This window comes from Camelina sativa, chromosome 9 (genome assembly GCF_000633955.1).
Source record: "Camelina sativa cultivar DH55 chromosome 9, Cs, whole genome shotgun sequence".
Classification (NCBI taxonomy): Eukaryota; Viridiplantae; Streptophyta; class Magnoliopsida; order Brassicales; family Brassicaceae; genus Camelina; species Camelina sativa.
Window position 1 is genome coordinate 11,877,524 of NC_025693.1, and position 15,142 is coordinate 11,892,665.

The 15,142-nt window shown below is 35.5% G+C and overlaps 5 protein-coding genes across 5 annotated transcripts in view; 2 read left to right on the forward strand and 3 right to left on the reverse strand.

The window, feature by feature from the left end:
- The window catches only part of LOC104715199 (kinesin-like protein KIN-7B), a 7,349-nt gene extending 6,830 nt beyond the window's left edge, over positions 1-519 (forward strand). Inside the window, exon 16 of the mRNA XM_019229918.1 lies at positions 18-519. Within this exon, the coding sequence (XP_019085463.1) occupies positions 18-384 (367 nt within the window). The 3' untranslated portion in view covers positions 385-519. The remainder of the gene's footprint in view (positions 1-17) is intronic.
- LOC104710850 (phosphoinositide phosphatase SAC3-like) lies at positions 818-2,529 on the reverse strand. The gene is made up of 4 exons (XM_010427508.2): positions 2,379-2,529; positions 1,934-2,110; positions 1,548-1,653; positions 818-1,076 (listed from the first exon to the last, which is right to left on the reverse strand). Exons 1-4 carry the CDS (start codon positions 2,498-2,500, stop codon positions 987-989), a joined length of 495 nt encoding a protein of 164 aa, XP_010425810.1. The 5' UTR covers positions 2,501-2,529; the 3' UTR covers positions 818-986.
- LOC104710851 (phosphoinositide phosphatase SAC3-like) lies at positions 3,152-4,767 on the reverse strand (the record flags this gene model as incomplete). The annotated part of the gene is made up of 6 exons (XM_010427509.2): positions 3,152-3,327; positions 3,429-3,562; positions 3,657-3,754; positions 3,843-4,030; positions 4,298-4,374; positions 4,717-4,767. Coding segments are annotated over 6 exons (684 nt in total), but the record flags the coding sequence as incomplete, so codon positions are not given.
- LOC104715200 (phosphoinositide phosphatase SAC3-like) lies at positions 4,898-8,857 on the reverse strand. Its single transcript, XM_010432633.2, has 11 exons — positions 8,179-8,857; positions 7,824-8,025; positions 7,560-7,725; positions 7,133-7,355; positions 6,761-6,837; positions 6,306-6,493; positions 6,120-6,217; positions 5,892-6,025; positions 5,659-5,790; positions 4,978-5,338; positions 4,898-4,921 (listed from the first exon to the last, which is right to left on the reverse strand). The coding sequence occupies exons 1-11, from the start codon at positions 8,272-8,274 to the stop codon at positions 4,898-4,900; spliced, it is 1,701 nt and encodes a 566-aa protein (XP_010430935.1). The 5' UTR covers positions 8,275-8,857.
- Positions 12,880-15,142, forward strand: part of LOC104710852 — a 3,682-nt gene continuing 1,419 nt past the window's right edge. Inside the window, exons 1-5 of the mRNA XM_019230427.1 lie at positions 12,880-13,024; positions 13,254-14,072; positions 14,190-14,390; positions 14,484-14,679; positions 14,853-15,121. Coding sequence (XP_019085972.1) covers positions 13,257-14,072; positions 14,190-14,390; positions 14,484-14,679; positions 14,853-15,037 — 1,398 coding nt within the window. The 5' untranslated portion in view covers positions 12,880-13,024; positions 13,254-13,256 and the 3' untranslated portion in view covers positions 15,038-15,121. The remainder of the gene's footprint in view (positions 13,025-13,253; positions 14,073-14,189; positions 14,391-14,483; positions 14,680-14,852; positions 15,122-15,142) is intronic.

The window sequence follows — 15,142 nt, forward strand, 5'->3', positions numbered from 1 at the left end:
TTCTTTGACTCTATGAGGGTTTTCACAAGCATATGTCTGTCTTTGGTGTACAGTATTAGAGCATTGAAGCAGGAGAGAGAGTATTTGGCGAAACGGGTAAACACAAAGCTAGGAGCAGAGGAAAGAGAGATGCTGTACCTGAAATGGGATGTGCCGCCGGTGGGAAAACAAAGGAGGCATCAGTTCATTAACAAACTCTGGACAGATCCTCACAACATGCACCACGTGAGAGAGAGTGCGGAGATCGTGGCTAAGCTTGTCGGATTCTGTGACTCGGGTGAGAACATACGAAAGGAAATGTTTGAACTCAACTTTGCGTCTCCTTCAGATAAGAAGACATGGATGATGGGATGGAACTTCATATCCAACTTGTTGCATCTCTAGTTGTTGTAGCTGATATATAATCCAACACGGCTACATTTCTCTTTTTGTAAATCGTTCAACTTCAAAGTCTTTTGATGCTAAATAGTAAATAGAGAGGGTTATTCACACGATCTGTGAAACTCTCTTTATAAAATCCTATCACTAGGGATCCATCTAATGTCTGTTAATCGTCAAATTGTGAAACGTTTTCTTTATTACTCGATATAACAGGCCACTTCAGGTATCGGCGTAGCAACACAAAATTTTGCATTTCCGTATATAAATGGCGTTAGTAATTACCACACTTGTTTAACCATTTCAAAATTGTGTAATTAAATCAAGCAAGTCACTCACGTTGAAAACACAAACGCAATATAGAACCGCAGGTGTTTGTGTTTCAGACGATTACAGATAGACTAAGAAAGCGGTAAAGAAAGGGATTACCTACAAATAATTTTCACACGAATCGTACAAAGATTAGATTTATATATATATAACATTACACTATTTACAAACGGCTTCAAAACAAATTAGGGGGAAAAAAAAGTCTCAAAAGAACGTTTCAGCTATTTTCAGTATTACACTACTCTTTTATACCATTCCGTGTTCCTAAGATTTTGGACTCAGTGACAGAGTGCTTCACCGTATGCTACCCATTCTTTGAAGCTATCTGCAAAGTCCTCCCGAATCTTTGTTCCCATCGGTTCCTTCCCCTGCCGATAGATACAGTTTCTCACTTCTCACATAAGCAAAAACAATTTCTAAAACAATCAAAGTGCGGTTGTGAAACTAACACCTGAGAGATCACTCACACATGACAATTCTTTTAGCTTCTACAGATCAACTAGACTCAAGAGGCATTTCATATTGGTTTCATCATGTCAAGCAAAAAAAAAAAGGAGTAAAAACAAATCCTCTACTTGTTAACTTATTTGTCAATTAGCTCCTGGTTATACCCGAGTATCCGTTTAACTTAGCTCCTGGTTAAATGATTAACCAACAAAAAAAGAGGGGTGTTGCCCATGGCTCTTCGTGAACTTTGTAAGTAAGAATTCCATATGGGAGAACTAACTAGTCTAAGACATTATCAACACATTCGTGGATGAAACAAACCAACCAAGTTCATTGTGAGCGAAACCAATAATAGACAAAGAAACGCTAAGTTGAATTTGGAGGCCACTGACCTTACTGCTGCTTGACCCACTTTCACTTGTAGTATGTGCCGATTGTCCTACATTGATAATATTCTCTGTTGAAGACGTTGTCAAATTCCTTGTAAGTGCTGACGACCTGCCAAAAGTAACATGATTTATCACGACAACCATATTTGACAGCTAAGAGTAAAGTGGATCTTGGTATTATATATTTGGAAAAACCACAAGTTACTATCGGTATCTACCTCATCATCAAATTAACTATGAATCAAGCTGGTCATGCTCTTTCAATTTGGGTTTAAGAGCAGTTGACAGACTTTTTTCTACTGGCTAACAATTTCACGCTCTTGCGTTACAAGCTTTAGTAGTATTTACCACTTCTGTATCTATGCTCTTTAAAGCATGATATTTGTTACCTGTCAAATAGAGCATTCACGCATGAATTTTCTGATGATGAAAGCCACTCAATATCAACAAAATTGGAGACACTAGACATGTCTTCTTCCCCGCCAAAGTAAACTTGGTCGCTACCAAAACGATGAACCTTTTGCACATCTCCAAAGAGCTGTTTCCTAGGCATAGAAGGAGTACACCTACATATAAATTATGGCTGGAAAAGTCAGTTTAACCTACTACGCCTCAGACCACATGAGCTCCCTCCTATTAATAAAAATGATATAAACAATAGATATTTTCCCAACAAAATTATAACGCTCACAACATGCATGGACACTTGAAAAGAAATTACAGCATGCCTATCCAAACAGGTTCAACTATCATAACCAAGACAATTCCTAACACTGGAAAAATGTATAATCTTAACTCCACTCAGAATAAGATGTAAGAGTTATAGAAACAAACCTTGATAATGCTACATCATTAGAAACTGGTATATCAGATGATGACTCTAAATGAATATGGCTCACATGCTGTAATGGCGCAGAGAAACCTTTTTGTGGCATGCTTTCATGATTGATACTCATGGCTGACAGCGGAGTGCAGCTTTCATGGAGNATATGCATATTGTGCTACGTTTGTTCGGTCAAGGCAATCAATGCAACTGGTCCTAAGAACGCCACTCTGAAGCCTGGGTGGCTTGACATCACATTTTGTATTAGCTATATTCTTACTCCTACTAGATTTCTTCTCAAGGCTATCATGATCCTCATNTGAGCTCAAATTACTGAAGGAACATGACAATCAAGGTATGTCATTTTAAGAGAAAAAAAAAAGACAAAAACATCAAACGAAACAGATAGCTATCATTTAAGATTCTATCAGCAGCTTAAAGTTCTAAAATAGCATTTAGCTTAATGCAGTGACCAAACCAATCCTCGTTTCTCATGAATCCATCTTCTCAACTAAGAAAATGGTTTGGTCGTCCCATAAAATTAGGAAAAATTNATATTTTGTAAAATCTATTTTCATTACACCATCTCTGCCAGCCTGTCGTTCATGCTATTACAGTATTACACATTTAATATAAATTTTACAAACTAATGATAATCAATGACCATAGCCGAGATATCATCACTAAGAGGAAAATACAATAACTTAAATAAAAAAGGTTTATCATAAATTAAATGAAGAAGAGGAAATTGAGCAGACACCACAAAATATAAGTTGGACGAAAAATGATATAAACAAGTGATGGAAGAATTCAAGCTAGAGGACTTACTCAGAAGAAGAAGACAAGCTCATGTAACCCTCAATCTTCATGGCTGGTGTGACTTGATAGTAAAATAAACCTGTTAGCATCAATGCACAGGCAGCTACTTTGCCGAGGAGTGCCAAGACATTTGTTGTTTTGCTGGAAGAAGGAGAGAAAACAGAAAACTGCTTTTTATCTACAAATATATTAAAAGACTTTCACACGATTCTAGCAGCTGGAAGGGTGTATACGACAGATACCTCCGAAAATGTTTGTGCAGGTCCCAGTGGAGAAATCGCAAACGATTTTCCTCAGGTAAATCTTTGTTTATAAAGTCAATTGCATTAACAAACTCTTCTCGGAGGATTGACTCTCTAGGTCTCTTCTCTTTTGTCTATTGATTGTGAAAACAAAGGAACAATGAGGTGTGGATGCATAAGAAAAAATGATGACAGCAAGTGAGATACTAGGTGGATTAGACAACTCACCTTGATCAAGTTCAGAATAATGATAGGGTTTCCATATCGTTCTACAAGGTTATCAAAGTGAAGTCTAGTCGCCTCATAGTTTGGTTCCGTTTTTGACACTGCATTTGATAGAAAGCAGTCAAACAGAGAAGAGAGGAGGGAGAGACAAGGGGAGCAGTGCAGATATTTTAGTGTCACAAAACTTACAGACTATGTCCGGCTTTAGATTCAGTCGTGAGGTCTCTTGTGACCAGAAAAGAGGGATTGAGCCACGATTCTGCACAACAGAACTCACTTGCATAGGGTGGTCTTCAGGAACATCTTCGGACACTATCTGCTCGGTCTCGACATCATTGGCAACATTGCCATTTCTGTTTACTCCTCGCTTCAAGTACCTAATGTGAAGAGATTATTACGAGAGGATAAGAAGGGTATCTATGAAAAAGAAAAAATTGTCATATTTCAAATAAGATGTATAGTTTACAACTCTTATTGTTGGGTATTGTGCAATGCTCTAGTGAGATATATCCAGATATGACTACCTATGCAGTCTTTATTTGGAAAATTTTACATTTAGTCTCTGGAGGCACGCCTTGCAGTGTCAATACATGCTTACCACAGAGCCTAAACTGCCTAAATAGGGAGTGAAAGAAATTGTGTACCTGGTTCCAGCATTATGACGGGAACGCCTAGCAATAAGAGTGATCTTAAAATCCCGCCCAGATTCAGAAAGAGAGGCCTACATGCAAAATGAGGCTTGGTTCTTGAGTATCCAGGTGTTGAAGATCAAGATGCCAGCCAGTATACCATAACTACATATAACTGAAGTAACACGACAATAGTGCCATAACTGATATAATATGATAGAAATCTGTANAAACCCGAGTATGTTTCCACAGAGAGAGAGAGAGAGTAACTTACATATTAATGGCGTCTTGTTTATCTGNTGCCTTTGGTGCAATAAAAAATGATAAAACAAGATATTACAGGACTCTGGGTAATGGGTGTAAGAAAAAAAAAAAGACATGCATTTTGAAATTTTCTTCTAGCAGTGAGCTGTCATTAAACATACAATTATCACCTGCTTAAAGAAACCATAAACCAATGCTACAGTCCACAGGGTANGTTCAATATGTTAACTTAAGACGTTTATTTTGGTCCTTGACATTACTTAACCAGGAATGACAGATGATTCTAAATATTATTCACTGATTATGGATAATAATCAAATTACAAAATTAAGAACCATATCACCCATTGTTTCAAGCAAGAGATATTTTACAAAACTTTATGAACAAGACAAACCAAATCGATATTTCAGAGTAAAATAAATTAGCATTACCTTGTTGTGGGCTGCGGATCCGCCATACTGATGAGCTAGTGTGTCGCCCATTCTCTCATACAGCCCCATTAACGAAATAGCCAAAGGATCATCAAGTTCTATGGCTGGTACATCTCTAATTCCTAATACATGAATCTGCTGCCCAAGAGCAGCCCAACCATATGCATATTGTGCTACGTTTGTTCGGTCAAGGCAATCAATGCAACTGGTCCTAAGAACGCCACTCTGAAGCCTGGGTGGCTTGACATCACATTTTGTATTAGCTATATTCTTACTCCTACTAGATTTCTTCTCAAGGCTATCATGATCCTCATTATCATCATCAGAACTAGTGTGTGGAGATATATCTCCAGTGTCAGCACTGCAATTTTTAAACAGCAGAACTGTATCATTATCTGCTTACAAAAATATTTTGTAAAATCTATTTTCATTACACCATCTCTGCCAGCCTGTCGTTCATGCTATTACAGTATTACACATTTAATATAAATTTTACAAACTAATGATAATCAATGACCATAGCCGAGATATCATCACTAAGAGGAAAATACAATAACTTAAATAAAAAAGGTTTATCATAAATTAAATGAAGAAGAGGAAATTGAGCAGACACCACAAAATATAAGTTGGACGAAAAATGATATAAACAAGTGATGGAAGAATTCAAGCTAGAGGACTTACTCAGAAGAAGAAGACAAGCTCATGTAACCCTCAATCTTCATGGCTGGTGTGACTTGATAGTAAAATAAACCTGTTAGCATCAATGCACAGGCAGCTACTTTGCCGAGGAGTGCCAAGACATTTGTTGTTTTGCTGGAAGAAGGAGAGAAAACAGAAAACTGCTTTTTATCTACAAATATATTAAAAGACTTTCACACGATTCTAGCAGCTGGAAGGGTGTATACGACAGATACCTCCGAAAATGTTTGTGCAGGTCCCAGTGGAGAAATCGCAAACGATTTTCCTCAGGTAAATCTTTGTTTATAAAGTCAATTGCATTAACAAACTCTTCTCGGAGGATTGACTCTCTAGGTCTCTTCTCTTTTGTCTATTGATTGTGAAAACAAAGGAACAATGAGGTGTGGATGCATAAGAAAAAATGATGACAGCAAGTGAGATACTAGGTGGATTAGACAACTCACCTTGATCAAGTTCAGAATAATGATAGGGTTTCCATATCGTTCTACAAGGTTATCAAAGTGAAGTCTAGTCGCCTCATAGTTTGGTTCCGTTTTTGACACTGCATTTGATAGAAAGCAGTCAAACAGAGAAGAGAGGAGGGAGAGACAAGGGGAGCAGTGCAGATATTTTAGTGTCACAAAACTTACAGACTATGTCCGGCTTTAGATTCAGTCGTGAGGTCTCTTGTGACCAGAAAAGAGGGATTGAGCCACGATTCTGCACAACAGAACTCACTTGCATAGGGTGGTATTCAGGAACATCTTCGGACACTATCTGCTCGGTCTCGACATCATTGGCAACATTGCCATTTCTGTTTACTCCTCGCTTCAAGTACCTAATGTGAAGAGATAATTACGAGAGGGTAAGAAGGGTATCTATGAAAAAGAAAAAATTGTCATATTTCAAATAAGATGTATAGTTTACAACTCTTATTGTTGGGTATTGTGCAATGCTCTAGTGAGATATATCCAGATATGACTACCTATGCAGTCTTTATTTGGAAAATTTTACATTTAGTCTCTGGAGGCACGCCTTGCAGTGTCAATACATGCTTACCACAGAGCCTAAACTGCCTAACTAGGGAGTGAAAGAAATTGTTTACCTGGTTCCAGCATTATGACGGGAACGCCTAGCAATAAGAGTGATCTTAAAATCCCGCCCAGATTCAGAAAGAGAGGCCTACATGCAAAATGAGGCATGGTTCTTGAGTATCCAGGTGTTGAAGATCAAGATGCCAGCCAGTATACCATAACTACATATAACTGAAGTAACACGACAATAGTGCCATAACTGATATAATATGATAGAAATCTGTATGTGAAACAGAAAGCTTCTGACTATGCCTTTGGTGCAATAAAAAATGATAAAACAAGATATTACAGGACTCTGGGTAATGGGTGTAAGAAAAAAAAAAAGACATGCATTTTGAAATTTTCTTCTAGCAGTGAGCTGTCATTAAACATACAATTATCACCTGCTTAAAGAAACCATAAACCAATGCTACAGTCCACAGGGTATTTTGAAGATGATGTCGGATTCCCCGAGTCAAGAACTCATTCCAGACAAACATTTTCTCATAGAGAATATGTCCGGACTTGTAATTGCATACATTCTTCTGGTAACTTCTCATGATATTGTAAGAATAGCTGAAAAAGAAGTCTTTAGTAAGGTCCACCATACACAAGAGTCTCTTGTATCTGTTCATCAACAAATTGGAAACACAACATAAGAAAAGGTAAGGGTTAGATGACTTCAGCTCATTAAAACGTTGAAAGGATGGAACGTCTACAGAACTGTGCTTTCTTTTTTGAGGGAACAGAGAGAAGAATAGTGAAGAAAAATATGTTTAGCAACATTCCAAAAATAAACAAACAAAATATAACACAAGAAATCTCAACAACCTGTTTTCATCTCTTGAATTAGCAGCGTTGCACTGCACAGTAGAATTTTGCAACGCAACTATCTCGCTCTTTGATACAGCGTAGACGCTGTGACCAAAGATTTCGCCTATTTTTCTTCTTTCAGTTATAAGAAGCATGTAGTAGGGTCCCAAGAATCTAATGAAGCCTGAGAGAATATAGTAGGTGAAAATGTGAGAAGAAGCTCAAAATAAACACAACAATTGATGGATGGACCTGTAAAAAGAAGTCGAGAAAAACACATACCAATGATACCATAACAAAGAGTCACAAGTTTTAGCCCACCCGTAGCCTTGTTCCCTTCGTGTATCCGTTTTAACAACTCATAGCACTCTTTCTTCGTATAAGGAGTCGAACCTTGACTAATGTTAAGCTCAGAAGGATCAAGGCGATCGATCTTTAGTACTCTGTAAACTCCACTTCTATCCCAACCAATCATGTAAAAGTTCTGCAAATAAGTATCATCAAAAGAGTCCTTAGAGAGAAGCACATTTATACGAAGAGAAACACACCACCATAAAGACTTAACAAGTCAACACAAATCAAAAATCTCACACAAACTGAAACTACCAAATTGAAAAGGTGGAAGTTGTAAATTTACCGATTGAGTCTCGAAGAGTTTGAAATCCTCCTGCATAGAAGCGTAAAGAGAATGTGGTCCAGATGAGCCTAAACCAGCATCTTCCGTTGAAGACATAGCTGGAAAAAAACAAAAACAAAATCCACAATGCTCGCCTATAATTCTTTTTGACTTTTAACAGATCTCCCCCGAGCCGCTGGCTCAGGGAAATATTTATCCCCGGAGCATTCACCAGATCAAAGTTCAACGAAACGAAAACAGCAATAGCCAAAAATTTCGTATCTCTCAGCTACAAACAACACAGAAGATGCTTCCCTCTCGGAATTGCGGAAAAGCAAAATCGAAGAAATCCCCGAAAAATTGTCCAAATTAAAATTTAAAAAAAAAAAAAAAAAAAAAAAAGTAGAGAGCGCGATGGCGAAAACAGATCACAGGATCATCATCACTAAGGAAGTGGAAACAAATGATGAAAAAAACGAAGCTCGGATTAAGCTGTTACGTAGGTGCCACAAAGAATGATCAATTCGTTACGAGAGAGAGAGAAGCTTTTTTATCTGACGAAGACGAAGAGAGAAAATGGAAAGAGGTGGTTGTTTCATTTTGATTTTGATTTTTATTTTGATTTTCTCGGGAACAAATTGGTAAATCGAGAAGAAGGGTGCTAATGAAAACCACAATTTCTGATTCTTTTTTTTTTCTTTTTTTTTTTGGTTTGATGATCAATTATTAATTTATTAATTAATATGTATTGTACTAGTTTCCCTTGTTTTGTTGATGTTCCTGAAAGGACACGGATAAGTTTGCGGTTGCAGGTTGAGTGTGTATATCAACTCACGATGCTTCTCCGCTTATGGATGCCTCAAATTTTAGGCGGAGTCTTTTCCCACTTCATGCTGAGGTTGAAGCTTTTGTGTGGGCTTTACGTTGTATGATTGGATATGACTTCAAAGAGGTGGTTTTTCTCACAAACTGCTCAGATTTGGTGAAGATGGTGTCCTCACCAGCTGACTGGCCGGCTTTCTCTGCCTATCTTGACGACATAAAGGTAGATATGGAGGAATTCTCAAGCTTCTCGTTAACCTTGATCTCTAGGAATGCAAATGTACTTGCGGATCGATTAGCACGACAAGTTTGTACTCAACCGCATGTGGTTACATCAGTTAGCTGTTCTTTTCCCAATTGGTTTGTTCGAGTCAATTCTATTTTTATTAAAATAAAAAAAAAATTAATATGTATCGTACCCTGTTACTTATTAATATACTTATATACTTCTTCCGTGTTTCATAATATAGGATGTTTATAAAAGTATTTTTGTTTCATAATATAGGATGTTTACAATTTTCTATGCAACTTTTAAATTAATTTTATATTTTATATGATGCAGTCTTGTTTATGATTGGTTAAACTTTGTAAAAATTTCTCGTGACCTAAGCGAGCTCAAGCTACGGCTGTATATATGGACACCAATGGAAGAGCTGCACTTTTTAGTTTTGACAACAAAGTTGTTACTATTTTTATTTTATCTTTCTAAGTTCATGTTATTTAACTGAACCACGCTTCTACTTTTTTTTCAAATCCAGATGATTTAGTTTTTATTTTGCGCATCTAAAGAAAAAATAATTAATATCGTGGGAATTTTGGTTCTTTGATTTACTAGATCTTCCAAGAATTCAGTTTTTATATATTTGGATCTAAAAAATATTTTTTGAACTAAACAAAAATTAAACCAAGGACATTTAAAATTAATGACATTTTTCTTGTACAATTTTGGACGTTTAGATATTCGGTTTATACATTTCTGATTTTTTCGGTTATATAATTTAGAAAACATAAAAATACAAAAAAAAAAAAAATGGTTCAAATATTTTATTAAAGTATTTTTTGGGGTAGTTTATTATATTCGTGTATTTTGATTATCTATACTATTAAAGCAAGAGTACTCACTAGACTCAAATAGGACCATGACTTCTATTTGGTACGTTTTTCATTAAAAATGGTTAGAGAATCACTTAATTAAATTAAATTAACCTATAGTTTAGATTTGTCTAAATGACGTTTATACCCTTTGGTCGAAACCTTATTTACCACCGGGTTGGGACGCGGATCCTGTATGACCCAAAAATAGTAGACTTCAAAACACGTGAATCTGTTTGTAATCCGGGTTGATACTATTCGGATCGTGTATTTGGTTTGATTCAAGAATAATTATTCTTGTCGCCAAACAGAGGTATAATCCCTATAAATAAGGAAACTGGTATCCGAGTATTTAATGGCTTCAGTAATATCAAATATTAACTACTAACATACTTAATCCCTATAATTATTACGAATATAAATAATAATAAGAAATCTTTAATACTTATGGATTGTGACTTTGTTGCTTCCAAAATAATCAATAGATTAAATACGAAATTGTATATATATATGTAAACTTATTTGATTTGCTTTTATATTGTGAGTTATTTATGGAAACAACAAATCAACTTAATACAATTAAATAAAAACAAATCATAATGTAGTTTAGATTTTTTAATATTTCCTTAACGAAATTATAGTAATTAAGTATGATTAGTATAGATGGAAAGAATAAAAAACGCAGAAATTATAAATATGTAAAGTTGTAAACTAATTTACAGAAAATGTGTATTTGTATCCGTGAAAAATTACATTCTACAAATTACTTACTCTATTAGGATTTCCAATTTACTGTATAACCCCAAATATACAAATAAGCACTATATAAACAAAGAAAATAAGTCAAAATAAAAAAACTACATTACAAAAATACAAATTACAAAAATACAAATTACAAAAAAAAAAGTAACTCACAAAATTATAATTTCGTGATGTAGCACGGAGTATCACCTATAGTGAAACCTCTATAAATTAATACTCTATAAATTAATAAACACTATAAATTAATAAATTTTGTAGGTCCCTAGTCGGGCCAGTGTAAAAAATAACAAAATTCGATAAGATAATAAGATAATAATTTTTTTGAAATTTCAGTGTAAAATATAGTCCCAATAATATCATAAATTAATAATTATTTAAATTATATATATATATATATGTTGATGCTGAATAATAATGTATGCTTCTCTAAAATTCATATCTATAAAACAATTGTTGTGTTGTATTTTTAAATCATAATGATATGAATTACTCTATAACAGTTCATAAAAATAGCTAAATTTTTTAAGTTTTAAATTTGTAGATATATATCATTTTGATAGTTTGATAGACTATTAAAATACGACAAAGGATATTTTCGTAAATATTTTTATATATATATGTTATATGTATAAGTGAATTTGTCTATAGTATTTGTAATTTTTGTCAATAATGTTTTTTAAATATTACAAATTCAATTTCAAAACTATAAATTTACAATATTTGAAAACTTATTCTTATTTTGCTAAAATTATCACAATTAAAAATTTAAACAATTAAAGTTAAATCTATAAAATAATAATTTTTAATTTATACTATAAAATAATAATTATTAATTTATAGATAAATTAATATCTCTATAAATTAATAAAATGTCATGATCCCAACATTATTAATTTATAGAGGTTTTACTTAGATCTAAAAGTAACTATTATTTTTAGGTATATAATTGTATTTCGGTCATTTTGAATACTCGGAATATTTTGATTTTGACTCTTGCTCGTTCTTTCAGTTCACGAATTTATAAGTCATTCAGATAATGTATAATGTTGGATGTTTTGAATTAGTTCGATTAATTCACCCAATACAACATTAAACCACTAACATTACGTTATGTACTAACAATATAATTTTGCTAAACTTATATTAATTAGTGAAATAAAAACAGTAAAATGTTTTGCATTGCGAAAGTAACAAATAAACTTGATATATATTGTTACTGTTACTAAGTCAGCCGTAAAATGGCCGAGTTTTTTTGATTAATCAGCTCATGACGGCTGAGTTATAGTACTTAATCATAACTCAGCCGTAACGACATCTCATAAATAAGTCGTTGTTAATAACTCAGCCAGCCGGAGAAAGTTAATTCAGCTGTGTCGAAGTATTAACTCAGCCAAATTTTTGACAACTCAACGATCGGGTAAAAACTCAGCCGTAATTACGGCTGAGTTATGTTCGTAACTCAGCCATTTTCTCATAACTCATATAGATTTCATTAAGCATTAAGTCAGCCGTAACTACAGGCTGAGTTATGCTCTTAAGTCAGCCGTCTGCTTATAACTCAACCATTTTCCATAAATCAGCCGCAACATACTGTAAGCCGTCATTCCGCTGTAATGCTTTACGGCTGAGTTATTTAATACACGTCAGCGATTTCTGACGTGACGACAAGATTTTTCCGACGTGGCAATGGTATTTTTTGTAAATTATGTTTTTTGTTATAACATAAAACAAAAGTATGGTTAGGTATAAAAAGTTAGACCCAAAATATAATAGTAATAAAAAAAATTCTATGTGTTCTGATAATATTAGTCTTACTCCTATTTATATGACATCTGAATCTCCCTAAAATGTAGGTATTTAAGAAAGCTACGAAACAAAACCAATAAAATAAAAAACATTATTTCAATTTTCTTTTTGCAGACAACAACATTTATTTAACCAAAATAATAAACAGGCCTATGGCCCATTAGGCCCAATTAAACATGAAGTATCCGATAATGACTTGCTAACCAAATCCGAAAGATATGGTCTCGTATATTTATTGTTAAATGAAAAATAATAAAATGTTCTCCTCAAAACCGAGGCGCCGTGTTCTTGCTTGCTACTTTTTCTTCTTGTTCAAATCAAATCCCAAAAATCGAAATTGCTAATTCTCTTCACCAAATTTGCTACTTGGCGATCGAAAACACAGGTTAGGTTCTCATATGATTCCTGAAATCGCTGTTTTGATTTTACAATTTCAGTCGATGATTCACGTGATTTTGAATAACCTTAGAATTCAAATCAAAAGCTGTGTCAGGGTATGCTTTAATTAGGGTTTCAATAGTTATGGAGGTTTTTGTAGGAAACTTTTGATCTGGGTTTTTGAAAGATATATATATATATATATATATATATATTTATTTATTTTCAATTTTAAGGGCATGGCTACTCTCAATGGACAAGAGAAGATCAAATTCAAGTACGACGTTTATGATGATGATGAAGATGGACCTAAATGGCCTGTTGTTGAATCAATCCCTACCAAAAAAGTGTCCGATTACCCGATCGTGGACTCTGGAGATTATGTTGATGATGGATATGATTCAGCTGACGGGCTCTCTACCACTCCGATTCAGAGAAATGTGACACCACCTGAAGTGAACTTGAAAAACGTGTTAAGTGGTTTGATTGCTATTGTTACCGGGCGGAACAAGGACTCCTCCTCCTCTGACCAGAATATCCCTTCTTCGAATGTTTCCTTCCTTGGCTCTGGCAAGAACGGAGATACTTACCTTCATTCCTCTGTTTACATACCGAGTGCTCCCCCTCTTCTTGAACCTAGTGGGATCAATTATAGTGTTTACAAGGAGTTGCTTGAAGCCGAACCTCCTGAGTGGCTCCCTGATAGTTCGACTACTACTTGTATGCACTGTTCTTCTCCTTTTACTGCAATCACCTGCGGTAGACATCACTGTCGGTTCTGCGGAGGGATATTTTGTAGGAACTGTTCCAAAGGCAGGTGTTTAATGCCTAGTCGCTTTCGGGAAAGGAATCCTCAGAGGGTCTGTGATTCCTGCTACGAGAGGCTTGATCCTTTGCAAGGTGTCCTCATTAACTCTATTAGTAATGCTGTGCAAGTTGCAAAGCATGATGTTGTGGATTGGACTTGCTCAAGAGGCTGGTTGAATCTTCCCCTTGGTCTTTCCATGGAAGATGAGATCTACAAGGCATCTATTACCCTCAGAGGTTACTGCCAGGTTTGATTTTTTTTTCTTTTTTATTTATACTGACTAAGATATTCGAGTAGAGAAAATGAGTAAAAAGTACCATTGGTGATCGTAAATGTCTGTTTAACCAGTTAACGAAATACACAGGTAGCAACACTAGACCCTGAGAAATCCATACCACATGCTGTTCTTAGTCGAGCTAAAGGTTTGGCGATTATAACAGTTGCTAAGGTTGGGGCTTTACTGTCGTACAAACTCGGGACTGGTCTGGTAATATCTCGGAGATCAGACGGGTCATGGTCTGCTCCATCCGCGATACTGTCAGTAGGTCTAGGATGGGGTGCTCAGGTAAACTTCATCTTTTCCATTCTGCACGTGCCTGTGAGTTACACTTGTTAAAGAAACCACTGATGATAAGGTTTTTTGTACTCTTTCTTTCAGATTGGCGGTGAGTTGATGGACTTCATAATAGTGCTGCATGATGTGAAAGCGGTGAAGACGTTCTGCAGCAGAATGCACTTCTCTCTAGGTGCGGGATGCAGTGCAGCAGCAGGACCTATTGGGAGAGTGTTGGAGGCTGACCTTCGAGCTGGTGACAGAGGCTCTGGCGTCTGCTATACTTACAGCCGCAGCAAAGGTTTTCACCATCTCAACTTCATGCCTCAATTTTCACTTTTCTCATATCTATAATTTGGCTAGTAGGTTCGTAGCTCCTTAGGGGCTCAATATTACAGAGGAAATTGAATAGTCTCACAGTCTAGGTAGGTTCTGAAAATATAGAACCTGAGGAAAGTTGTGTGGTATGAACAGGGGCGTTTGTGGGAGTATCTCTAGAAGGAAATGTGGTGGTAACAAGAAGGGACATGAATGTAAAGTTCTATGGCGATCCATACCTATCCACATCAGACATTCTACTTGGGATGGTGGATCAACCCAAGGCAGCCGAACCATTGTACACTGCCCTCAGGGATCTCTACGCAGGTTTACGCCCGTAGCCTCCATTCACATTACAAACTACTCTTTGTATATAAACGTTTCTCAGATTGGTTTCATAAGTTCGAAACTATTCAAGTGTACATGTACATAAATTGTTTCCCTCA